At 51.5% G+C, this 26,470-nt stretch overlaps 1 protein-coding gene across 1 annotated transcript; it reads right to left on the bottom strand.

The window, feature by feature from the left end:
- Window positions 1–297: 297 nt before the first annotated feature.
- Window positions 298–25,990, bottom strand: TRIB2 (tribbles pseudokinase 2). Its single transcript, XM_082744155.1, has 3 exons — window positions 24,281–25,990; window positions 19,234–19,526; window positions 298–2,826 (listed from the first exon to the last, which is right to left on the bottom strand). The coding sequence occupies exons 1-3, from the start codon at window positions 24,548–24,550 to the stop codon at window positions 2,358–2,360; spliced, it is 1,032 nt and encodes a 343-aa protein (XP_082600281.1). The 5' UTR covers window positions 24,551–25,990; the 3' UTR covers window positions 298–2,357.
- Between the last annotated feature and the right edge of the window lie 480 nt (window positions 25,991–26,470).

Raw genomic sequence — 26,470 nt, 5'->3', positions numbered from 1 at the left:
GCAAGTGATGCACCTTTCTGGGCTTGCTTCCTTATCTGTGATAAGAACATAATTCACATCTCCCCAGGCAGTAGTGACGGTTAAAAATTCAGTGAGAGATTACCTCTAAATTGACCAGCATATGTCCGCACATGACGGAAATTGGCTTTGGCTTTATATTAACAGTCGCTGATAACACGTCACTGATATCACGCTGAACCAGTGGGCCGCCGGGAGGACGGAGGTGTTCCTGGCTGGTGTGCAGTGGCCACAACAAATCCCAGATGGCAGAGACTCAGCATTTGCAGGACCTCAGCATTTTAGTTAAATACGCACAATTTTATTGATTGAAGAGATTAGGACAAAAACATTAAACCAAATACAGGACAAAGCACCAGAGGCCATAGATTCCCACCATGCACGTCACCAACCTTTCCTCCTACGGGGTACTGAAAAAAATAGGGGGCGGGGAAGAAAACGGGTCCTTCTTGACACAGCACCATCTTTAGAATGTAAAAAAACAAAACAAAACAAAACAAAAAACAAACAAGAAAACCCCCAAACCAAAAAAAACCCTCTCCTTTCTATCTCCCATTATCAAAACAGAATCAAGGGCAAATCCATGGCCGCCTTGTCTCCTGACTATGAACGGTGAAGCCACCCTCCTGGGAACACGAAGGCCGGGCTCCTGTTGAACAGGCATAAAGCATCCAAGATTTGCACACACATGCCACGTACTATAATGAAGCACAGATTCAAGTAACATTTACACACTAGAGTCCACGTGTTACCTACCCAAAAACAGGACCATTTCACAAAACGTATACAGGCAGTAAAATCCAAACAAGTGAGGTACTGGAAACACAAATATTTATGCCAAAAGAGTTCTGTATCATACAGCAAATAGAAAAGCCGTAATAAAAAAACGTTTGCCACTCGAAATCAAATAAAGCTATCTAGAAAAGCCAAACAAAAGGTTACTTCAGGGACAGAAATACTCAAACAAGAAAAAATATATAGATGTTACTCACTACAGCATGTAACATGTCATCCCAAGTCAACCCGTAATTGAAAAACTGGCTTAATACATCACAATGTGACATTTTCCTTAATAAATAGAAGGATTCTTGAAAATACAAAGGTGCGTATTGGGATAGAGAGCTGTTTTTATTTATATCATCCTAGCTTCCAGCTGATTTTTCTCCCCGCTTGTCTCTACCGAGGGTTTCTGTCCAAACCAGAGGGCCTGCCAAGCGAAAAGGATCATTCTTCCTAAAGAAAAGGAAATAGCTGCCCTGTATTTCATACATGTGGGACAACCTGCTTGGTTTTATTCGTTTCCAAGATAACAAAGACAAAAAGGTGTAGCTGAGACCAGAGTGGCCTATAAGCTTCAGACTCCAAGCATCTCCCGTGATCGCGCCCCGTTTGCCCCCATCCCGGCAGAGAGGACCCCCTATGAGGCAGCCTTCATCATTCAAAGGAAAAAAAAAAAAAAAAACCAAAAAACTCAGGAGTGAATTTCTCCTTTCCTTTCCCTTCCTTTTCTTTCTTTAGACTATGAAAGCAGTTAATGCATCTAGAAGTTTGACTTCTAACAGCTTCCTGCCACGAACCCATGGACACAGAACAGAATAGCTTGTTAAAGAACAGACTTTTTTTTTTTTCCCCCTTCAGGGAGCAAAGCATCAACATGTCATTTCCTGACCAGGATATTAAATAGTTTATTTAGAAGAAATGAGTTAAAAGAGCAATTAAGAGATTAAGAGACACAAACTGGATTTCTATTTTCTTTTAGGTTAGCACCCAGGTTTCTGGTCAGTCTGTGTGCACCGAATTTTGTTGTTGTTGCTGTTTAATGAACCGCATTGATTATCAGATAGGTGGTTGTCTTGTTTAAAAAAAAAAAAAGAAAAGAAAAGAAAATGAAAAAGAAAAGAAAAGAAAAAAAATCCTTGGCCCATTGTACCTTCCCTGAATCGTGACAGGAAGTTAAAAGCTAACAGTGCGATGCCAAGATGTGTGTTTGAGGCAGAGAGTTTTGATTCTGTTGGGATCTGCAACTATTTTGGAACAAATGAAAAGTGGGGTAGGCAGAAGCAGCCCAACGGACCGGGGGTTCTCCAGGGGGGCTACATCAGGGAAGAGAAGCTCCGGGGCACCAGCCCTGCGGACCCGACCCCAGACCCCCACCCCGCGTCTCTCGCGCCCATGCTCCATGTTCAGTCAGCTCCTTGAAGGTTCTCCTTCTGTGAATCAAGAAACTTGAGTGTCAGTGTCTTTCTTGCCACCAAGCCAGGCGATCCGTGTCCCCTGGAAGGACTCTCCGCGGCCCTCTCTCGTTCCTGGTACCTGCTAAGTCTCTGTGGGGCACGAGCTCAGTTAAAGAAAGGGTCCAAGTTCTCTTCCATGTTGACATCCGGCACCAGCTGATCTGACCCTTCCTTAGCACCATATCCTGAATTTGAGACGCTAAAATCTGTAGAAAACCAAGGATGGTCCAGAATTTCCTGCGAGGTCAGCCGCTCTGAGGGCTCCCGCCGCAGGATGCTTCGTATGAGGCACTTGGCCTTGGGCGACAGAGTCTCTGGAATGTTGAACTGGCCACGTCGGATCTTGCTGAAGAGGGAACTGGGCTCAATGTCATGGAAAGGGTACCGCCCTACCAACATGGTGTAGAGCATCACGCCCAGGCTCCACACGTCGGCTGCTTTGCCCGAGTAGCTGCCACTGGTGTTCAAGATCTCTGGGCTCACGTAAGCCGGGCAGCCGTGCTTGTCGGAGAGGGAGTCGTCATCTCCCCGCAGAATGTAGGCATCTTCCAGGCTTTCCAGCTTGACCCGAGTCCTGCAAGAGAGAGAGAAAGGGTGAGCTCCCATGGGCACACCGAGGCACGTGAATCCCATCACCGTATCTTAGCTCCCGCTTTAATATCTCCAAGACCATGCATTCATTCATTCAACCAGTCAAACATGACTTAGTGAGCGTCTTCTAGGTGTCAGACACAGTTCCGGGGTGGGGGGACCCAGGAGCGAATAGGACTGACAGGGAATTTGCATGGAGCTTAAGATCTACTGTGGGAACCCACACTTCTAGCAAGTACACAGACCATAAATGACATGATTGTCTCCCCATCTCAGTGATGAGGGAACGGGAGATTTATACTATTCTCAGACACATCTAGGTCGTTGGGGAGCCCCAGGATTTTACTCAGATCCAACCAACTAGGAAGCTCCCAGGAGCTCTATCGACAACTTCTGGATGATATGATGTAACAGTCTGAAAGGACCTTTGATCCAATGGCGTCTTGGCTTTATAACAGTCCTTTTGTGAGACGCGGAAGATTTGATGATTCCATTTTACAGATAGGAACATTAAGGTTCATGGAGTTTGAGTAACTTTTTTAGCTGAGAGAAGACTTGGTCCCGCACCTTCCTTAGTCAACCTTGCCCACTACACCAAGCTGCCTTACTTTAGGACATAGACGGAGCTGGGCAATGTTTGAGCAGGCAGGCATTACCATAAGCCCTTCCAAGGCTGACATCTTCATAGCAAGCCCATCTTCTTTCCAAGATTTGCTGTTGAACTTGCCTCCCGTCTGGCCTACCACACTCCCAGGGGCTGGTCCTTGACCTGATGCTTGCCTGAGTTAGTTACCTGTATCCTCTACCTGTGCCAACATGTACATCTATGTGCGTGTGTCCATCTTCCCCTTGCCATTTAAGCACGGCTGAGCTGGCTGACAGGTTCTAGGACTCTCCTGGCTGCACTCATGAACAGAGGTGGAGAAACTCCACATTGAACTCTGAGTCCCTGGGGCCCAGTACTACTTTTTATACAGCGGAGCCTTATATGACCACTGGGCATAAAATAAGTGCTCGGTAAATATTTTCACAAGTAAGTTAAATTCTTAAAATTAACTATAACAACATGCAGTGAACAAAGCTGAAGACCAAGACATGAAGCGACTCTCTCAAGACTGGCAGCTGTCCCCTACCTAGCAACAGAAGCTCCTAGACCAGCATCCCTCCTTGGTTCCAGGCCTCTGAAGAATCCTATTCCCCCATTCTGCCATTCCTTGAGGGGAAACCTAGGTATTGTGCTTAAAATGAAAATCCTCTTCCATTCTCCTGGCCAGAACCCTCCACAACAGAGCTCTTGTGTTCAACCTCGCAGAGACAGCCCCCTTCCTTCCCATGATGAAGACTTGCCACGAAGGTGACACGGGCCAGGGAGGAGTGAGGGTTCAGGACCTACAAGGTCACGATCATTTACACCAGTGGGTTCCTTCATCTCAAAAGTGCACATCACAGTTTCTACCCTGTTGTCCTGAGGAGTGACAAGGCTCAAATGAGCAGAGAACAGGAAAATGCTTAGAGAAAAGACATCGGGGTTTTTGCCTAAATCAGAGCTTGTGACTCAAGTCGGTAAGCTGCTTCCCTCCTCCTCCCTGGGTCTACGGGTCTTAGCCTTTCAGAGCGATCCCCTACTCAGGGAGCCATAGAAGGAAGGTGAGGTCCAAGTTAATCAGTTAGCTCTTTTATAGCAAAGAAGCGGACGAAATCCCGACATTCTGAGATCTCCTTTTTGAACTGCAGAAGTTTCAAAGGCCAAGGCGTGACTGCTTCCCTATACTCATTTCTTCAGTGAGCAATAACATGGTGGTGTCCTCTGGAAACGGTGTTGGGCTGGGAGCTCAGAGAGCGGACTCCAGGCCAGACGACATCTCTCATCTGCCGTGTGGCTGTGGGGAGGTCACTCAACCTCTCTGTTTCTCCAACTTAAAGAGGAGCATTGGACAAGGCAGTCTTCTTTGTAATCATTATTATTATGGTTCAATGTACATGAAATTTATCATTTTAACCATTTTGAACTGTACGGTTCAGTAGCAGTAAGTACACTTCCACTGGTGGGCATGAATCTGGACAAGCCAGTGTGAAAGTCTCTGCCAGTTTTACCATTCTGGGTGTCTGTAATACAGAGCAACACGTCTTCTTTACTTGCTCTCCCCATATCCTGCTGTAATCTGAAGCACACACGTTCTTCTCCTCCCCCTTCGGCTAACGATCTACAGACGCGGGAAGGGTCTAGATGAGCTCATCTGGAACTGGGCTGATGGAAAGCAAAGCCCATTCTTCCTGTTGCTCTTTCTAATCGAAGGAGGCAGGTGAGGTGGACCCACACCAGCTTCCCTAGATGTTCCAAGATCGGAGGTGAGTCAGGGAAACCCAAGGGGGCAGAGGAGAGGGGGCGCACACCACGGGGCCAAGCAGGTTCCTTCAACAGCTTCCTTCATCAGACCCTCCCCGGCAGCAGCCCCCAACCCAGAGCTCAGGAGCTGGCCAGACTCCTGGCCTCCAAGGTGACTGTCGTGGCAGCAGGATAGCTATGGGAATCACGATAGCTGTGGCAACGGTCATCAGCTGTGGGACAAGGGACAGTCGGGTGGAAGGAGCACTAGACGTGGAATCAGGTTTGGGGCTGGGTTCCTCTGCGGCAGCCCTCCGGTTTGCACGTGGGGCTGACGTCTTCTCCAAGGCTGCGCGGAGAGCCTCGGGCCCCCTGACTGCGCCTGCCACCCCGCCTGCTCTCTGCTCCAGCCCCGCCCCTGCTCCTCCAACACACTGATCACCCACCACCCTGCCCGGAGCCGCTGTGCACATTCTCTTCCAGCCTCTGCCTGCAATGTTCTTCCCTCGGATACTTGGCTGGCTCATCCTGCTCACTTCTTTCCAGTCTCTGCTCAAAGGAGCTTGTCTAGAGAGCCCTTGCCTGACCATCCTCTAGAGAGGAGCAGCCCGCCCCCGTCCTCTCCTGCCCCTCACGGCCACCCGGAGTACTGTGCATTCCTATTTGTACGGTCATGTATTTATACTCTGTGTTACTCCCGTGGGCACTGCAGGGTCCTCGCCTCAGTCCCACATCCAGGAGCTCAGGGGCAGGTGGCTGAGGTCACTCTGTATGCAAAGAACGTCACCGGTGTTGACGGCTGTTTCTCCTGCACCGAGACGAGTAGGGGCCACCAAGCCGACACTCAGAGACTGAAGGGGCATCCACACCACCAAGCCCTGGGAGCTCCAGTGTGCCCATCTTTGAGGGAACGACAGCCCTGCTCTGCGCCCCTAGCCAGGATTAAGTGGATGTCAGGGGAAGTATCCACGGGGAACAGGCTTTGTAAATTCTAGTACCTCAGTCCCTGGCGGGGATGAGGGCAGGCACGGATGTGCCTCCGGAGACCTGAGCGGCTACTAGCTTAGCCCTTGCCAGGGACAGACGTCAGCCCTCAAGCTCTTTATGCTGCACCACATCTGAAGCCCTTTTCCATTCTTACCTCCTTCCAGGCCACAACCCGAGACGGTCAGTCTCACCTTCCCTCTGTGACCCAACCAACCTCCCTTCGCCCGGGGGCACAGACCCTACCTCCAGCCTGACCCCCTTCTGGAATCCTTCTCCAGTTCAGAGAAAAGGGCCTTCAGAAATGGCCATTAATGCCCTGCCCAGCATTCACCTCTCTCCTCCCCACTATCAAGGACTCAGGGGCTGTGCAAATGCCCAGTGGACCCAACAGGCCAGGGGAAAGCGCCGCGCACATGCTGTGGACATTCGGCTGCCCCAGAGCCGCCCCACCTGCCACATCAGGCTCCTCCCTCCCGAAGCCAGGGTCTAGATGGCCCGAGTCTGGATCTGCTCGTTATGTTCGGCTCCGTGAGAGCGGTGCCCGAGCGGTCCCATATACACTAGGGCAGCTCGGTCTTCAAGTCAGAGACCCGAGTTCCAATACTGGCTCTGAAAACTACTAAGTACCAAATAGCAAACACCATCTATGTACCTAGATAGGTGCTAGGTATCTTCAGATATTTCCTCTTTAAAGATGATAAATCAATGTTCAAGGCAGGAATTATTATCCCTTTATGTGGACATGGAGCTTGATGCTGGGAGAGGGTGCGTGCGTAAGCCCGTATGAATAGCGAGGCCCCTCAGGGGCTGAGGGCTCACCCCTCCCTGGGGCTCCGAGCAGCCCGCCCGCAGGCCTGGCCCTTCCACTGCAGCAGCGAGTGCAGGAAACCGCAGCCGGGATGTCCCCGTCGGTGAGGCCTCCTCAGAGTGGGGAGCACATGTGCGCTCGGGGTCAGGGAGAGCCAGTGCGCGGGGCAGGAGCCTGCTCCTCCCAGGGAGAAGCCCAGACATCCCAGGCAGGCGCGGTGAGAAGAAAAAGAGAAGCCTCAAGAAAGATGGGGAGGAAGTGCATACTTCTGCCCCTGCCTCCTCCGCAGAACTCCCGGAACTTGTTTACATCACTCCTAGCCAAGGGTCAAGGCAAGTGGTCTGGATTGCGTCTTTAGACAAGGACCTTCCGGGGCGCACGCATGTCAGGAACCCGAGGCCGTGCTCCAGGCCCCGCGCCAGTCCCCACAGACTTGCTGGACCATGGCAGGGACTCTCAGAAGGCCTCTGGGGTTTGGTTGCCCCCTTTCGGGAGCAGGTTGCCTCTGTCTGTGCTGGGGGTGGGGGGGCATGTCTAGCAGAGCACCTGCTCCTGTCAGCAGAATGAACAGTCTTTCAGTTTCTGCTGTCCCCTGAACAGCCTGAGGGTTATGCATTCCCAGGCAAAGGAACTGATTTTCCTAACAATCCATAAGAGCTGGGTGGTCCTATAATCATAGGCACCGGGGATAAGGACATGACAAGTAACACCGAGCTTCTTGGGTTTTCGCGAGGACTGAAAAAACGGAACAAGGAAAGCCTGATCTCTACCAGGCTGCCGAGCGTAGGAAATCTGCAAAAATCTGGTGGCAAGTCTAACGGATCTTATTAGTAAGATAACCCCCGTCAAGCCCAGAGCCTAGAGAAGACAGAGGAACAAGACTCAGGCAGATCCAAGTGGATGTGAATTCTGTGCCTGTGGTTTCTTCTTGGGCTCTGTGCACTTGCTTCCCACCCCGTCCCCCAGAATGTTCTTCCCACCCCGTCCCCCAGAATGTTCTTCCCACTCTCCCCCAAGGTGCTCAGCTCATTCTGCTCACTTTATTCACGACGAAAGCCATCACAATGAGCCTCGTGAAGGTCATGGGAGTAAAGATGGTACACGAACAGGACAAATTTCTGAAAAGGATAAGGGAAGGTTGCCAGAGAATTTTTGCGACCAAAACGCTATGAATGGTCGTGGAGATCTCCTGTGATTTCTTGGAGGAAAGAGCCATTAGCCTGGGGCAGGACTGACTTGGCTAAGAAGCTGTACCCTGCATGCAACTTGCAATGTATCCCTGGCAAAGGCAGGAACAGCCTGCTTTGCATTAACTTCTGAATGAAAAAGGCTTACACAGGGGCAGCCTGTGGACTTGGCACCAGGCCTGGTGTCTTCGGATCCCCAGCCAGGTGAGGCAGCCAGGACCAGCAGGATGTGCTTCTAGTCCCTGCCTCGACAGAGCAGCACGCAGCACAGGCCTTCAGGGTCCCAATGCCCCACCCCCTCCCAGCAGAGGCCCGTGAGCCTCCCTCGGGGCCCTTCCATCCAAGAGCAGTGGGACCATGGGCCCGTCTGGCCTCAGTTTCCCTTCTGTAAAATGAGAACACGGCTGCGTGGCCTGAAAAGGGCTCTCCTAGCTTCCAAACTCCTGAGTTTAAGTTTCCTTTCTTCTGAAACTAGGAACCGCAAGACTTCCTCTTGGACACGGTGGTCCTAACAATAATGATCACAGTAGCAACACCAGCGGCCGTGAACTCAACACCTAATGCCACTGCGACTGGCTCAGTGGACAGGGCTACTTCTCAGTACGGAACCGAACGGCAGGTGTTACGGTACGGGAAAACTTCGTACACGATAAGGAAACTGAGGCACAGAGAACTGAAGGTCTCAGGCCACATACGGTTACCTGAAAAAACCCGGGATTGTCCTCCTGGGTCTCTCTCCGTCATACCTCCTGACACCAGCACCACAGACTTGCTTAGTGTCAAAGACAGAATCTGTGGAAGGAAGATTCTGTGTTTGTGCAACCAACATGGCCCGGGTTTATTCTACAAAGACAAAGCCTTCGCATCCGTGACCCCTCTGCTGGAACTCATGAACTGGAGAGGTGGCCGGACCTGCTCGTTGAGGAGAAGAAGAAACGGAGGTACAGAAAGCAGAGGGGACTTGCCCGAGGCCACCCTGCAAATGAGTGACAGAGCTGGGATTCAAAAGCAGGTGTTCAATGTGCAGAGTCGTGCCCCATCCAAAACGTCAAAAACGGCCTCCCCCAGCAAATCACGCTCTGTTTTGAAATCTTTAAACGCTGTCCTGGGCTCTCGCAGCAGGAAGGGATAGGGACAGGGTGGGCCAGGGTGGGGCAGGGCTGGGAGTTCAGCCAGACCCAGTGGGCCTGGCCTGGCCGGGAAGTCCGGTGGCCTGAGGTCAGTGGAATTCGAAAAGTCGCTGAAGGCCATTCCGCAGGGTGGATCCAAGCAGGCGAAGGGTCAGCGGAGAGAGGTCGGCCTCTACCAGGTCTGGCCTCACTCTGCCCCTGACTGCAAAGCTACCCTCCGCTGTCAGTTCGGTTATACGAGCAAGGGTGCCCCAGGGGGCTGCCATGGGGGGAACAGGACTGTCCCAGCCCCCCAGGCCACGTTCAGCTGATCCGACAGCCACCACTGGGACTTGACAAATAAGCGAAGCTAAATCCTGCCAAATAAACTGTCACCGTAATTCTCTGTTTCCTGTGTGCGTAGATTTTTTTCCAGCAGTTGCCTCTGAGAACCCCTGATGTGCCAAGTCCCGCAGGCGCCCTGAACAGACCCGACGCCCAGGTCAAGCTGCTTCTGCAGCAGCAGGAAAGCAGCAGGTGACCCACAAGGAAACCCTTCACCTCAGGGTGAAGGAAATCTCCAGAGAGGGGTCTGGCTGGTGGTCCTAGGGATTGTGTCCCCCTTACTACTGGGAGCTCCTGTAGTCAGGGAGGGGGGTGGGAGGTGGGGGTCCTGCGCTAGTTTGATCTACCGGAAAATCGCAGTTAGCAAGATGAAGCGACTAGTTTGGGGACAGCGCTGTGGGGACAAGAAGCCCGATCCAACTCAAGCACCCAGGTGTTTCCACAGCACCAGGCTCCTGTTGTCTGTGCCCTGACTTATCATGGCCCTGGGGCGGGGAAGGGGCAGTGGGGGGAGCCACCCCACCTCCCAACTCCGAGGCCTTCCCACCACAAGGAGGCAGCTCTGGAGCGCAGCCGGTATCTCCACAGGAACAGACAGGGAAGGAAGGCAGTGCAGCTTCACACCCCTCATTGGGACTCTGTTTGCCTCTTGTCCTCTGCATGAAGATCCTAGTCTCAGAGGATCCCCTGACCTCGAGTCAGTCGATTGAGCTTCTCAGAGAAGCTTCTGCAGGCACCCCAGCGCTCGGTGCAGGCCGGGGCTGCGCCAAGGGCCCCACGCAGCCTGGATTGTTCCAGGAAGCCAGAGCCAGGCACACCTCGAGGTGCTGCTCTGCCCTTGCTGCTTAGGCTGATTCAGAGTCCGGAACATTCCTATCATGCACCATTGGCAGGGCGGGAGCGGGCTCAGGCCAGTCCTTCTGACCCTACCAACCCAGGAACGCTCTGAGCAGCCCAGCCCTGGGCCAGACAGGGATTTCCACTTGGCAGAGTCCTGAACTGGGGCTCACCCAGATGGCCCAGGCACATACTACACACGTTCCGGGAGCCAGAAAATCTGGGCTGCGCTCTGGGTCACGCCACTAACATGTTCTAGAACTTTGGAGAAAGACGTTTCCTCCCCATTTCTTCATTTGTCAAGATCAAAGCGTGGGTTTAACCCGGCCTCTTACCCACCCCTCCTTGGTACCACCTCTTGGGTCCTGGTTCAGCCTCAGCATCCCGAAGTACCTACCCACCCCCAGGCCACCCTGCGTGGACACTTCCAGAATCACAACCAGACCCCAACCCATCCTGTCTAGGAAAAACAACAACAACAACAAAAAACCACAAAAAACAAAACAAAACAAAAACAACCCTTCAATGTCTCCTCCTGGATTTCAAGTCAAGGTCAAGGTCATGGGCAAGCCTCCAGGTCCTAAATCTTGGCTTCCCTCTTCAGTCTCATCTCTGACCCCCCACAGTGTTCTCCACCAGCATGCCCCTCCCTGCCCAGGGTTCCTTCGTGTCTCTTGGCCTTTATTCATACTTTCTGGACACCGTTCTTCTTCACTCAGAACAACCCGAGAAGGAGCCCGTCTCCCCCGGACCCCCTGACACGCCCATTATCTACACTCCATTCTGCCATTAGGACATTTTCTTCTTGCCCCCAGTGAGCTAACACACACCCATCCTCTGTAACACGGTATGAAGAATAACTTGTTACACGATGTCTTCTGTTAGACAAGGATTCTCCAGAGGTGATTTTCATACCCTTAAACCCTTGCGCCAAAAGTACACATAATAGATGCTTAATTAACATTTGCAACAGGTGTGGCTCCCATATCGAAGACGCCCTGGCTGCAACGTGCTGCCGAGAGTCCAGCGTATCTGGTTGTGATTCTGCTTAAGAATTGCCCACTCTCTTAAGTCCAGAGAAATTTCAAACAGGCTTGACTCTATTTCATGCTTTAGAGAAACTCCCAAGAATCCTGGATGACGAGCATTTAAAATGGGTTTCCATCCACTGCCTCCTGCCATCAGTATATCCAGGGGGTTTTTCTCATAATATTTATGCCTCCAGGGCCTAAGGGGCAATTCACACACCCATGTAGTCAATGGCCAGACATTCGCAAAGTGTTTACAAGGCTGGTCCTGTGCTAGGAAGGGGAGACAGAAAGATCATCGGACCCTACTTCACAGTTCCATGGAGAAAGCAAAACCCACTCCATAAACTGGAAACGCATAAATAGGACTGCCTGTGGGCTTGGTGAACCTGTGGGCTTGGTGAACCGGTGGCCCCTCGACCCCTCAGAGAAAGGTAAAGTACTGAGTGTTAGTACTCAGTGCTGGTCAGGTCCTTCTGGTGTTCACTTCTTACCCAACCGCATGAGAAAGTCTCTCCTCTAGTGGCACACAAAGGGTGGTATTCTACCTGATGTCTCTTTCCTAGAGTCAGGGTGGTATTTGAGGGCCTGCACATGGGACTCTGGCGTCCTGGGTGCACAGCCTGAGGTCTGCCTCTGATTAGCTGTGGGACCCTGAGCCTCAATTTCCTCATCCATAACACGGTGATAACAGCACTAGTTTACTCGCTGGTTTTAAACTGGTTCATGTAAATTAATTACAATAAAATACAGAATTGAATCAGTTCTTTTAAGTGTTGTAGTTAGAACAGGGCCTGGAGGCCAGATAATGTTTTCTTGAAATGTAAGTCCCACAAGGGAAGGGTTCCGGCTCATGGGGCACTGAGTATCTGTGGCACCTAGAACAGTGCCTGGCTCATGACAGATGCTCAGTGCTGTCTGTTGAATAAGTAAATCTCCAGGTTGTTGGGTGGCAAGGCCCAAAGCCATTGGCTGGTGACCAGGAGCAGTCAGGACAGGTGCCTTTTGAAGGCTCTGCAGTCTGCTAGGCACGGTGCTGGATACTGCAAGTTCATGATCTCCGACCCACGCCAGAGAAGGTAGGCCAAGGTGTAATGGCTCAGTGAAAGAGTAAGAAATCCGACAGCTGTGCCCTTGGCTCTGGTTGGTCAGTGTAGCCACTCACCGGACTTACTAAGCACAAGCAGTGAACTGCTCAGCCAGAAGCTCCCAGGCCAGCAGATGAGGCATAAGGACAGTGGAGGGATGCACACGGGCAATTGGAGTAGAGGGAGAGCTATGAGGGCGCTGTGGGAGGGGGATCACTTACCCACTCAGGGAGAAGTGGAGGAGTGAGCCTCCCCCAAGGGCTGGCAGTGCCTGAAGCACACGGAAGTGGTCAGCGTGAAGAAGGGACTTCCAGGAGCTCTGTGTCCCTCATGGCAAAAGGTCAGGTCTTTTGCTAAAATACAATGAGCCTACGAACTACGTGTAACTGGCTACTGATGAAAGAAGGCAGGGTCGGGTCTCCAGTCTGGTCTCCCTATTTTGTTAGATATGAAAGCCTCAATGGAGGCTGAAGATCCACAAGAAGAACCAGTACAGAAAGTACTGAGCGGGGGGGGGGGGGGGGGGTGCGCGCGCACAGACCTCAGTTGGTGGGGGTGGCATAAGGCCTCCCTCACCCCGGAGACACAGGTCCTTTGCCTGGGCCGATGGCGGCAGGGGACACCGAGAGCCCCAGGGCTGCTGGGTTCCCACAGAGGGTCCAGCCTCCCTCCTGCAGAAGCAGGTGCTGACCAGCTTCCACCAAGCAGAGGAAATGCAACCCGTGACGTCAAGAGATAACAATCTTCTCCCCAAAGAAGCACACGGACAGAGGCATGTTTCTCTATTCACAGGGGGTGATTTCTGTGCAGGGAAATGTCAACACTGAATGGAGATGGGGGGGGGGGCAGGGAGCGTGGGGTGGAGAGTGACAAGGAGCCTGGTCCTAAGGGAGAAGAGAAAGCCAACGGGCAGAACAGGGGCTGCTGTAGGAACACTGGCTCGCTCCCGGGGCAGCTCGAGTTTGCATCGGCGTCCTCGGCTCTTCTCGTCCTGACTCAGCAAGCCACCCTTCGTCACTGGTCGGGAGGCAGGAGGGTGCGGGGGGGGGGGGGGCGCGGCAGCAGGCGCTACACGCAAGGGAGGTGGAGACGGTGGGCGCTACGGCTTGTCCGTGGCCAGGCGTTTTTGATATGTTCATGCGCCAAGCCCTGGGCTCACCTGCATTCATTCATGGTTATTTCCACGCTGCGGATGAGGCGATCTGGACAAAAGAGGTTATGTAACTTGTCAAGATTGAGTCTGCTGATAAGCGCAGGAGCAGGGACTAGAATCCAGACAGTGACTCGTCCTCCACACAGGAATAACCCGGTCTTCTCCTGAAGCTCAGGCCTTCCCTTGGAGGCTCTAAGTGAAACTGGGGGCCTCCTGGAAGAGGCCACCCAGGCAGATCAGCCTATTACCACGACAGGGAGGGGGAGAAGCTGGGGAGGATGGGCACTGCCCTCCAGCAGATTCGGGGTCCCCTCCCACACACGCCCCTCCCACTCTACAGGGCACGTCGGATCTGACCACGGAAACCATGGATGCAAAGGGTGTGTCCACACGGAGTACAATCTGGGGAGGGGTTTAACTTCCTCAAAAAGAAAACAAAACAACCTTAGTTTGGCCCTGCAGAAACATCCCAGGGATGGAGGAGAAGCAGCAGCACAAGCCTGGGAACGCTGTGGCCAGTCCAGGCCTGGGGAGCGGGGTCTTTCACTCTCTGCACGCACCTGGTATCCGCCTTCCCCTGTGTGCATCTGGTCGACCTTCTGGCCTTTCTGAGACGCAGGTTCCCCCATTCCTTGCCCGGTCTATCACCCTCCCCAGCACCGATCTACTATTGCAATTAAACCAGAAAGGAGGAACCCTCACATCACAAGAGGTCCACTCCTCGTGAATGGCTGCCTGGGAGGCGGCGCTCATTCTCCATGAGCCTCAAGCGCCCTGGGAAGGGCTTGCCCACAATGGCACCGCTTTATGAATGACTTTAGGACCGGCTGGCTACCGCGAGCGCCTCCCCCGACCCCGTACACGTCTGGATCATTTCACAGCCGCCCGCAGAGAGGCAGTCTTCATTTCTGCTGGAGGAATGTGCAGCTCAGAGGCATGAAAGGACTCATCCAAGACCAGGTAGCTAATGAGGGGTAGAGAAAGAATCCGAATCTAGAACCCAGGTCGAAATAAAATGGAAGCAAAGGAATCGGCGGTGCTGCTAATTCAACAAAAGTTAGCAACAGAAGGCACGTTGACAGCAGGCCCTCAGGTAACATGGGTGTCATGTGTGTATCATGTCTTCACAGGTGCTTGGGGGGAACTGGACTGATGGCCCTGACCGTTCTACCAAGAACATGTTCATGGGTGGTCATGGGTTCAGTTACACATGGTCATTGGAAATCCACACGTAAGGAGTCAGCACACAGGCCGGCCTCGTTCTGAACCCAGTGGGGCTTAGCCAACTTCACTCTGTAAAGCTTTCCGCTTTAGTCTCTTGCAAGAGCATCGGACAGTAAGAGGCACATCCTTGAGAGAGAGAAGACCATGCGCAAAAGAGGGGGTCTGCTGATTTGAAGCTTAATAAAGTGGTACTTCCAAAAGCCTCATCTGTCTTTTTCCCCCCAAAGGACCAATGCATAAAGGACCAGAAAACAGGCAGTCTCCATCCTTCAATGTTTCAAAAGCCTTTCAATTTAATCCCTTTGTTTTGTTGTCAGGAGAGGCAGAGACTCTAGTCCTATGGAAACTCCTACTGCTGAGGTCGTGTTGCTTAGGATGGATAGTGAGGGCTGCCAGCAGCACTGGCCCTGTGAGGTCCCAGGCTGCTGTCCCCTCGCAAAACACAGGCAGCATGCTTCACACAGGCCACTGTGCAGACCGAGAAAGAGAAACTGTGCCACAAAACTCTACAGCTGCAGGGACACACGGAGGGAGAAATTCGCTGAGTGACAAAACCAGTCTCCTACTCTGAAATTGAGACATTCGAAAGCAAAACAACGAGGAAGGCTACAAGGCATTATTCCTCTTCCACAAAAAGTTGACAGCTGGCTGGAGAAAAAGTTCTTATCAGCTACTGATGAGAACATTTGGAATGTCCTTGAACATGAGAGTGACCTTCTCAGAGCTGCCCAGACAGAGACACTTGTCATGCCAGGAACGGCCAGGTCCTCCAGGAATTCAGCACAGTGGGGGGCAGGGAAAGGGCTCTGGAGTGAAATGAAAGGATTTCCAGGCCTGCTCCAGCAGCATGCTGGCTGTATGACCTTGAGCAAGGTCACTTAACTCCTGTGCATCCCAGTCACCTTGCCCAGCTACCATAGTCTGGTCTTTGATAGTGCATGGTTTGCATCCTTACTAATAAAAGGAGAAGAGGGAGCTATTCTAAGATCTCGAGTGTGGGGTGACACCTTTTCTCTTCTTTGGCCCAGAAGGAGAATGGTAGCTCCCTGCTGCAGGGCTGCATGGGCTCAGATCCTGTCAGACAGGTTGGGGACAGGTGATGAGCAGTTTCCTCCCTGTCACTACTGCTTCCTTTTTCCAAAGATAATGCTCTCTCGAGTTAAAAAGGATTCGCTTTGACATGGTTACTCCAGTGATGTATTCTGGTTTCACATCCACATGGGATACTTCTTTCTAGATTTTTCTAGAAAGGATCATGCTCATTTACAAAAGTCAAACTCAGCTCCAAACTCAATGTCCTTGTATTGGAAGCTTCTAACGTCTTGGGATTTCTTCCTTAGGCCCTGGGACATCAAGGATTTCAGCTTTGTCACCACACACTCCTGGGCACTCTTCACTTCCCCTGAAAGACAAGCCAGGCCTGAAGGAAAAGGCCTTCAACAGCAAATGTGAGGTATGTCTCAGTTCCACTTGCTTCCAGCCAGCTGTGGTCACTGAGGCCAGCATTCTCACCTTGGGGCTCTGATTCCAGGCAGCAACAGGAGAGGACTAAAACACGGCCCCTCGGGAGACCCGAGTCCACATGTGCTCCCATGTCCTGTGACTTAGAGATGTCCACCCTTCTATGACTCACTTCATAAACACGTAGTTACCATGCGCGTGCGCTCACTGGACACGCCCCCCTGTATATGTGTTGGTGCCTGAAATTCCTCTCGAAAGAGCACAATCAAAGGGGACATTTAAAACCTTGGATCCCTGCCAGAGAGGACATTCATTGCCCTTACTCCCTGTGCCAGGCAAATGAATGTCTTGAGAGCAGATTTAATAGAGAATATGTCCTCACTTCTGCTCTTTCTAGTCTATAACTTTGAGACTTCACACAAGGTTTTGAAGTTCTCCTCCATCAAATGAAATGATGCTACCCACCGTACCCCCATTCACAGAGAGAATTAAGTTAGGTCAACAATAACCTCATACTAGGTCTCTAAAGTGGTTCCAAACAACCACCTCATATTTTTGTAGTTACAGTGATTACATTTCCAAGAAAGGTGGAATGCAGAAGGACAAAGAAACCATCTTTGGCAGTATTCCGCTGGGGGTCAAGTAGCTATTTAACTTCCAATGAGAATTTTCAAAGAAGCAGACACCTGATGTTATAACTCAGAAGACCTCAGAACCAATAAAACAAAGCCAGGACAATACAGGGAAAAGAAACTTGAGGCCAGGAGGAAGGAATCAAACTAAAAGTTCGTAGAAAAGGGCGCCTGGGTGGCTCAGTGGGTTAAAGCCTCTGCTTTTGGCTCGGGTCATGATCCCAGGCTCCTGGGATGGAGCCCCACATCGGGCTCTCTGCTCAGCAGGGAGCCTGCTTCCCCCTCTCCCTCTACCTGCCTCTCTGCCTACTTGTAATCTCTCTCTGTCAAATAAATAAATAAAATATTTAAAATAAAATAAAATAAAATAAAAGGTCATAGAAAGCATTAAAGGTGAAACCGGAATAATAACCAGTCTGCAGGCTCCAAGGGCAGGTCCTTCTGGGCCAAAGAAGAGAAAAGGTGTCACCCCACACTCGAGATCTTAGAATAGCTCCCTCTTCTCCTTTTATTAGTAAGGATGCAAACCATGCACTATCAAAGACCAGGCTATTAGCTGTCACAATGCCGAAGATACTTGTTTGAGAAAAAATATGGAACATAACCAGTCTCCGCAGCCAGCAGCTCTCTGCACTTTCTATACTCAGTTGCATTATAAACTGTCATCAAATTATTTCATTTGGGTTAAGTAACCACAGATCCTTTACCTTTGCTAATCCCCAAATGCTTCCCAGATATTTGCTTCTCAATTAGCACTAACCATAAAATGAAAAAAACAAAAACAAAAAACAAACAAACAAACAAAAAAAAGCAAAAAACAAAGCAGACACCACGAGATGTCATTATATGTCTCTTCTATAGGATATCATTCTACAGGACAATAATCGATAGCCTAAAATATCCCAGGCCATTGGGATACATGGCACAGTAACTGGCAGGCAGAAAGGGCTAATAGATCTACACCAAACACATAAAAGAAACTCCAGGTTTAAAAAAAAAAAAAAGTACTCCAGATATATTTGTTGAGTGAATGAATGAATGACGTGCATGGCTTTGTACTCAGATGGTCCTTAATAGCTTCGTGACCACGGATCTCCACTTCACGAACCACTTTCCCAGGAGGAGCCGAGGATACCCAAGGTCATCATGGTAATTCCACGACCCACGTGGGTAGAAACTCTAGAACAATTTCTGGAACTGTCAGCAGTGAATGTAAATCACTTGCCTCCACGCCTCTAAAAAAGCAGATGCTTCAGAAGAAAAGGAGGGGCTCGGCAGAGTTTTACAATCAAAGTCAGCTGGAAGAGAAAGCAGGCCCCGTGGGTTTGCTCAACAGAATGTCGTGAGTGAATGGAAGAACCAGAATGGAACCCAGATGCCCAGCGTCCTGCCCCGCTGTCTCCCGCAGTAACACAGACCCTCACATCACTGAGTACGCGCCTTGGCAGCTCCCTTACCTGCAACACCGGTCCTTCCTACATCGTCCGTAACAAACTCACCTTTCTAGGGAAGCCCAAAACACCTCTTCTATAAATACTTTCTTGACTTCCAAGTCCTACTTAGAGTGGACATCCCAGCCCCCAGGTCCCATCTGACCCCCTACATAATCTCCATTCAGGGCTTGGAACGTTCCTTTGTAGGTGAGTTGACTTGCTAATGCACCCTGATATTCACAGGACTGAGCATTGTGAGGAAAACGCGCGCAGTTCATCCGTGCATACACACGCGCTTGGGGAACATCCACTGAGTGAAGGAATGCACGAATGAATTAGAAAGGACTGATGCCAGGCACGGAGCGTTCTGAAGGTAGGATTATTTCCAAAGCAAAATTGGTGCCTTTACTCATATTAAAAATGTCACACCGGCTTGCAGCCACCTTTAGAATTCACGACACCAAAAAAAAAAAAAAAAAAAGCAAACGAACAAACAAACAAAACCCAGAAAGAATCAAAACAAAACCTTAATCAGGCTACCCTGGCACCGGAGCTCTGACATTCACTAACACCCTGGAGGAGCCGCAACGTGGTTTCCCGGGGCACTTACAACATCACAATAACCCATTCACCTCCCTCTGTCCTCCCCGCCTCCCTTCTCCCTTGGGAGGGCAGGCAGCAACAACAAAAAAAAAATGTCCATTCGAACCTCTCAAGCAAGCCGCTCCTGAGCAGCCCGTCAGAGCACCAGCTCTGGACGAGTGACACTCACCTTTCTTCGTCCTTAAAGATGAATTTCCGCAGCTTCAGATCCCGCAGCACCAGCCCCCCGTCGTGGCAGTGGGCCACGGCCGAGGCGATCTGGTAGAACAGTCTGGCCGCCTCCTCCTCCCTCAGTTTCTTGCAGGTGCGGACAAACGAATGCATGTCCCCATAGCTTCGCTCAAAGAACACATAGGCTTTGGTCTCTCCCAGGATGATTTCGGTGATTTGGTTGATGTTGCTGTGGGCAGACAGGCAAAAGCACGGGGCCAGGGATTCCTGGTAGCAGCTTATATCGAACACCTAGGACAGGATTCACAACAAGACCAAGAGTCAGGGGCGCCTCGTAAACCACCGAATCACAGAATGGCACGGGCTTTTGAGGAGACAGAAGGCAGACGGAACTTGGGACACAGACCACACTGGCCCTGCCTGTTCCCAGCTGTGTAATGTTGGATAAGCTGCTTGACCTCTCTGAGCTTCCAAGTCTTCATGTGTAAAATGGGCAAAGGACACTTGACTTACACCGTTGGGAGGATTATAGGACAACATGGGGGCAAAAGCACTTTGCAAGATGTAACACGGGACACAAATGGTTAAGTCTTATTACTTTTTTCTCTCTATCCCCATCACCTGTTTATAAAAAACACTAAGGAAAAATCTAAGTGACCTACCCCAAGCTACACAGACAAAGCCTTGTTTTCCTTCCAAAAACCAAAACAGAACATAGACGGACATCACTATACAACTGTAGCAATTGTGTACAACATATTCTATGGTATGCAAGTGTGTCGTATAGCACTCCACAACATATTAGCAATTCACAGAGTAAATACGTAGGCTTTGCCTTAAGGTCCTCTAATTCAATACCTTCATTTCACAGATGTGGATATCGAAGCTCAGAGAACAAGTCGAATCGAGCCCCAGCGGCAGAGCTAGGAATAGGGCACACGGTCCGTAATAGGGAAGCAGACACGTTTCTCGATTCCCTCCACAGCTATCTAGCTCAATGAATCAGTTATGCAATCATTTTCTATGAATCAAAATTAGCCTGTGAAATGCCACCTCATTGTGGGGTTATTTAAAGAGAAAATCCATCCTCAATACCTTTTTGAAACCAACCTAAGAGGAATTAACACTGCAGAGAATCTTTGAGGTTATAAGAAAAAAGGCTTTCATTCATTTCAAGACCTCCACTAAATCGGAAATACAAATCCCTGGGTTTGGAATGTGGTTTCACTCTCTGCCTGGGAACGGAGGCACATGACTCTCTTCTGTGCCTGCATGAGTGAGGGGCAGGCACGAGGTGCTTCGCTGGAAAGCCCTGCAGGCCAAGAAGGCTCCAGCAACGAACACTTAAAACGGTCCCCGTGCACCATCATTCAGCTTCTTAAATCTTCGTCATTAGTTGGAACATCCTCTCCCTCATCCTTAGTTTGCAGCCTGGCCTAGAAATCGCCCAACAGAGACTCTAATCCTGGTGTGGCCACCAATAATCCGGATAAGATGGATAAAGCACTCAGGGACCCCGGGCCTCCCTCCTCTTCCTAATTGGAGATGTGATTTAGAACCTGGTTGACCTTTTTGGGTCCGGATCCCACGTGGGAACCTGAGAAAAGCTCTGTCCCCTCTCCCAGGACAATGCCCGTTCTCTAAGGAATGCACAATACTGGATTCATTTTCGAGGGATTCACAGGCCTTCGGAAACCCGTCCAGGGACGCAGGCTGCTATCTGAGAGCCAGGATTGAAGAGAAGTCGCCCTCAGGTTCAAAAGCCTGAAGATATCTGTGAGTCAAAGGAGGACAGTAAGAACCTCAGGAGGGCTGGTGCTAACCCAGGGCGAGGAAGCAAAGTAACGTTGTGAATGAACCATAATGAGACATCTCAGGAAGGCGGCACAGCTGCTGCCACTATAACCTAGAATTTAAGAATGAATACTTCAACGTCTCCGGAGACCACAAATCACACCGTGATACTGTCAAATGATGACCTACGAGCCGTGACCTCAGAGGTCCGTTCAATTAGGAATCTGAAATGCCTGAGTCAACTCTAACACCCAGACTGCGGGCAGCAGAAATCTAGGAAAGCCTCAAAAATTTCACAGAGAGTAATAAACGTTTTGCAGTGGCTAATGTCAACACGCTGTGTTATATAACAGGGGAGGAGGGTGATGTGTTCTGAAGCACCAGGCTGCAGACTCTCTCTCCAGTGCTCCTGGAGTTACCATGCCTTATCATATACTTCCTCCTTCAAGTTGCGTTTAAAAAAAAAATAAAAGGTGGTTTTTACTCAGCACCTTCAGTCTGCTATTCTGTCCCACTGATGAAAAACTGAATGGACATAAAAATTAAAAAAAAAAAAATGCATGGCAGCTTCAAGAAATAGCCAGCACCCTCTGTAGGAGATCAAATTCCAAGATGGTGGACAGAGTATGAAAAATAAAACAAATACTTCTGTTCTCCCTAATGGGTAGGTACCAAACTTTCAGTAGCAGCTGTAACAGGCATTTATGGGGTTGGACTGGTATTTAAACCATCAACTTCAAATGCAAAATCAAGCCATAAACCTGGTTGCCAGCTTCTTTTAAATGTTTAATTTGGAGCCTTAGTAATATAATCTGGCAGTTGAGATAAGGCAGTAAGATTAGGCCATCATTAGTAGCATTTGCAAAAACAAAAAAATAAACAAAAAAACAAAAAGCAAAACCATGTGCCCATTATGCCAAGATAGTAATTATGTCCATGGGCAGAGTAGCTCCCAGCATTTCATGAAAAGTATAAGGTAAAGACCCCCTAAAGCTGCCTTCCTTCATTTGCCTAGCTTACAGTGGGCTCGGGGAGACAATGAACAGGCTTGATTGTCTTGGTTAAATGACCCCAAATAGTGTCCTGTAGAATTCCCTTCTATAGTCCTCTACAGGAATGGCATCTTTTCATTTGGTCTGTTTTTGCAAAGACTTTTTCCTTGGGTCAACACAGAGCTAGGAGACAGGAGCTCTGTATTCTGAGACATCAAAAGGAACTTGATTCAACGTGTAGATTTCACAGTGCCTTGCAGTAAGCGGAGTTCACGCTGTGTATCTGAGGGAAGCTGCTGGAAGCAGCCTTATAAAAACCCCTTGGAGCTTCCTAGGATATACACAGCTATGCCTGCATACAAAGTCACCCACCCACATCACCCCTGGTAAAAAGGCAGGAAAACAGGCCGCCGTGTCTTAAAGGGATGACCTCTGCCAAGCAGAACAATGATACTGCACTTAAACCCACTGGCAGCCCCACAGTAATTGGTGAGGGGCTGATTCAATCTTTGCAAGAACTAAACCGGCAGATTAAGTACAGTTTCAGGCCAAAGAGCACGTCTACAAATGACACGGTGAGGTCAGCCCCAAGTGAAATATGTCTTGAAGAATCTGGAGGGAGAAAGAAAGAGCCAGGGCAGGTCGCCCCGCCTTTAAACAACAACAACAACAACAAATACCAGTAAGATGCTCCTGCAGAATGTGAAGGCAGAGTCCCTCTACTTAAAAGCGTCTCCAGCTCTGGAGAAATACTAAAATGCTATACCCAAGTTAAGCAAAAGGAGGGAACACACTCACTGCTGGGGGACTGTGTGTATATCATAGGAGAGTAGCAGCTCTGTGGAATTCATTCATTTCAAAGGATGACTCCCCTATTGTGCAACCTTCTAGGTCTTCGGAGAATTCAATCCAGCTTGGAATAGCCTGCTGAATTTTGGTTAACAGGGCACAGTCACTTGCTCAGGATCTCAGTAACTTAGGAGAAGATGCAAAATACCAAATCCTCCAGAGAAGTGGAGGGCTGTATTTAAAGAGCCTCTGATTTTCCCCTGAGATCTGAACTGAGGAATTGCGAAACTGACTGAAGACCTCCACAAAACGCATTATTTACAATGCAAGACTCCAGCCCCCTACAAAATAAAGCAATCTGTGGTTAATGGTAAAAGTGCAATGTATTATTTGTAGCATAGCTGTGCAGGGCTCCTCACTCCTCACTACCCCCTGAAACCCCCCTCCCCCAAGAAAAACCAAGAGTGACCAAATGTAAAATTAAGTGATAATGAATTCTTGATCTGTGCCCAATGTCTGGGGAGCAGTATGCCTTACTCTATCCTTTTTTTTTCCCCCACTGTTCCCCTTCTCATCCCCTCATCTGGAGTGCGCACACAAAGACACACAGACACACCAGTCCCTGTTGGGGGTCAAAGACAAAAAGGAAACTGAAGTGCCCATCTCTGTATTAGCACTGCTAATCCCTGCAGCTCCAAACGCTGGCCTATAAACCATCCTGGCAAAGGTGTGTGCTGGGGGTGGGGGGCGCGAGGGGGGTGTTCAGGCACGGAAGTCTGGAGATGAGAAGAAACGAGACAAGAGAGGAAGACCCAGAGGACTCACTCTTTCCTACACCCAAAGGTGCGCCTGTGGCTTTGCTTTCCACCCCCCAAACCTCCTTTCAAGGCTGCAGGCAGCAGAGAGCTCTTTGTAAACTCCTTCCCCGCGCTGGGCCCCTGGCTCAGCCAGAGGGGACACCTTTGTGTGTCTCTTTTAAAGGGCACCTTCCGAACAAAGGTTTAACACCTGCACGCTTGTAAGAACAATGGCTGCGAAAGGAACCCAGCCATCAGTGCCTGCAAATTAGCGGGGGATTCCCTACTCCACGGTGGAAGGGGAGGGGGCTGGCTAGACCCAGGGAGAACCCCCTCGGGCAGCGGCACCCGGCCCTGCGCCGAGGCGCTCCACGAGCCTCTGGGAGAACGCGTGTGCGTGGCCCCCGCGCAGTCCCGCCGCCCTTCCCAGCCCCGGGCTCTCCCCGAAACGCCCCCGCCGCAGCCCGCCCCATTGTCTGCAACGCACTAAAAACTTCGCAACTAGTCGAACGTGAACAAATAAATAAACCCATTTAACGAGGCCACAGATAATTATCCCGCGAGCCTCCCTCCTCCGGGCTCCGGAGCTTGGCGACCTCCTGCCCCCTCCAAACGGCCGGCCGGGGAACCTTTTTAAAAGACAAAAAGCGAAAACAAGCCCCGGGCTTTTTACCTTGCACACCAGCTCCTCCCCACTGTGCAGATGCACGGCACGAAAAACGTGGTCTCCCTCCAGAGGTTCCAACAATAAGTATTTCCCGATGCAAGAAACGCAATGCGACAAGTTCGGAGTCTCGGGCGGGCTCGGGGAGCCGAGGTTCGGGCTGAAACTCTGGCTGGGTTCGGCGGACCTTATAGACGACAACTCTTCGAAATCCTGGGTTTTGTTCCGCGATCTCCCATATCTTGCTATTGTGATGGGGGTAGACCTGTGTATGTTCATGAGTGTGGGGATCGCACTCGGCAAACAAAAAACCCGCTGGAGAGATGAGTCGCCGGCGAGCGCGGCTGCAGGCGCCTCCGTGCCACGGATTTTAAAACGGAACGAGAGGGGAGGGGACGGGAAGGGGGCTACGTGGAGAAGAGAGTTGGAAGCCCCCAGATGGGCGCCGCCAGGCACCTTGTCGGCTCCGAGCCCGGCTCCCGGGGGTGCTCAGTCGGCAGGAATTCGGGTCCTTTTGTTACCCCAAAGCAGCCGGCGATTTGCAGAATCTCCGCACTTTTAGTTTCTCTCTCTTTCTTTCTCTCTTTCCAGCGCGGATCTAGACGAGCGACCAGATTGCTAAGGTGGGGAGCTGCAGCGCCAGGTCTCCCGAAGCGATCCCCACGCAGGCTTCCGAATCGCAGACGGGGCGGGGGAGCCCTGCTGTAGTTTACGCGACCCTCGCGCGGCGCGCGGCCGCAGCTCGGTCCCCACGCGTTAGAAACCAAACAAAAAGAAAAAGGAAATAAGCACGGGGCTACCGGCTCGCGCCGCACGGCACACAGAATCCGCGCTGCACCCCCTTTTTTGGTGGAAAGGGTGGGGGGCGTGGAAGGGGGGGGACGCCGGAGAGGGTAGTTACCTACGTTTTAACTGTAGATGGCGTCTGAGACTTTTCCAAGGATCGCAAGAGCTCTCCAAAATTTAAACAAACAGACAAAAAAAAAAAAAAAAGGAAAAAAAAAATAAAAAGAATAGCAAGGGAGCATTTAACTTAGAGCGGTCAGCGCTGCCAACAAAAGATTGCAAAAGCTGGGCACAGAGTGGCGGCGCGGGCCGGGCGCAGGTACCGCGACAAAGCCCAGGTTGGCCCGCCGGGCGGAGGTCAGCACAGGCTCATGCTGCCGCTGCTCGCTCGTGCTCCAGATCGTCCTCCGAATAAAGCGAGAACTGCGGCCAGGGACGAGGGTAGATCCGTGGTCTCCGATGCCCCCGGCACGAGCTTCCGGGGGGGGTGGGGGTTCCTCCGGGCGCTGGAAGGGGATGAGCCCCCAGCCAACCTGCGGCGTTCCTTTCCCGCTCGATAACTGGATCTTGCTTTGGAATAATTTACAACCACTCCGTCTCCCCCGACCCTAAACCTAAATTGCCCGGTGGGGTTTGTTTTGGAGAAAATTGATGGCTTTTCTTCTTCGTCTTTTTTTTTTTTTTTTCCTTTCTTCCCCAGAGGTAAGAAGAATGTGTATTTAAAATTGAAGGGGATGGCCGATGGTGCCCGAGGCCAATCCCCGAGCTCAGCACGCCCGCAACTCCCGGCGAGGCGGTATTAATAGTTACTTACGTGGCCGGGGATCTCGGAGCGAGCGGGGCCCTGTGTGCGCGTGTGTGCGCGCGCGCGCCTCGCTCGCGCTCCGTCTCCCCATTCAATGTCACCGACACATTTCCACGGAGCCTCCGCCCCCCCCCACCCGCAGCACCCGCGACTGGCTCAGCCCAGGGCCGGCCCCGCCCCACCCCCGCCCGGGCCCCCCTCATTGAGCCGGGCGCCCATCAATCAGCCCCGCCGCTGCCAGTCCTCGGGCGGCTCCCCCGCGCCCGCCGGCCGCTGCCACTGCCTTTGCAGCTCCCGGCCCCGGCCCCGGCGCGGGCGCGGGCGCCGGCCTCACGGCTCCCTGGCTCGGCAGCCGCGCAATATCCTTCCGCGGCCCGGGGCTGGGAGAGAGCGCACCCGCGACCGGGAGCGAGGGTCGCGGCACCTCCGCCGGCCTCGGACTGCGCGCCGGGCCGCAGCGGCTGAGCGGGAGTGGCGGGGCCGCAGCTGCCCACGCGTCTCCCCGGAGCGGCTCCATCGGCGCTCGGGGTGCTTCTGGGTACCTAGTTCCTCTTCCTGGCGCGCTTCCCCGGAAAGCCGGGCATCCTGAGAGCACCGGGCCACTGCGC

The sequence above is a fragment of the Mustela nivalis genome (assembly GCF_964662115.1).
Source record: "Mustela nivalis genome assembly, chromosome: 8".
Taxonomy (NCBI): Eukaryota; Metazoa; Chordata; class Mammalia; order Carnivora; family Mustelidae; genus Mustela; species Mustela nivalis.
This window is presented reverse-complemented; position numbering and strand designations above follow the sequence as displayed.

Bases quoted from the DNA above. Each gene is read 5' to 3' on its own strand.
- TRIB2 (XM_082744155.1), bottom strand. From the start codon at position 24,550: ATGAACATACACAGGTCTACCCCCATCACAATAGCAAGATATGGGAGA. The intron at 19,527-24,280 runs GTAAAAAGCCCG...ATCCTGTCCTAG, and splicing joins GGGAGGAGCTGGTGTGCAAG to GTGTTCGATATAAGCTGCTA. The intron at 2,827-19,233 runs GTGAGTGTCACT...TCTCTCTTGCAG, and splicing joins ATCTTTAAGGACGAAGAAAG to GACTCGGGTCAAGCTGGAAA.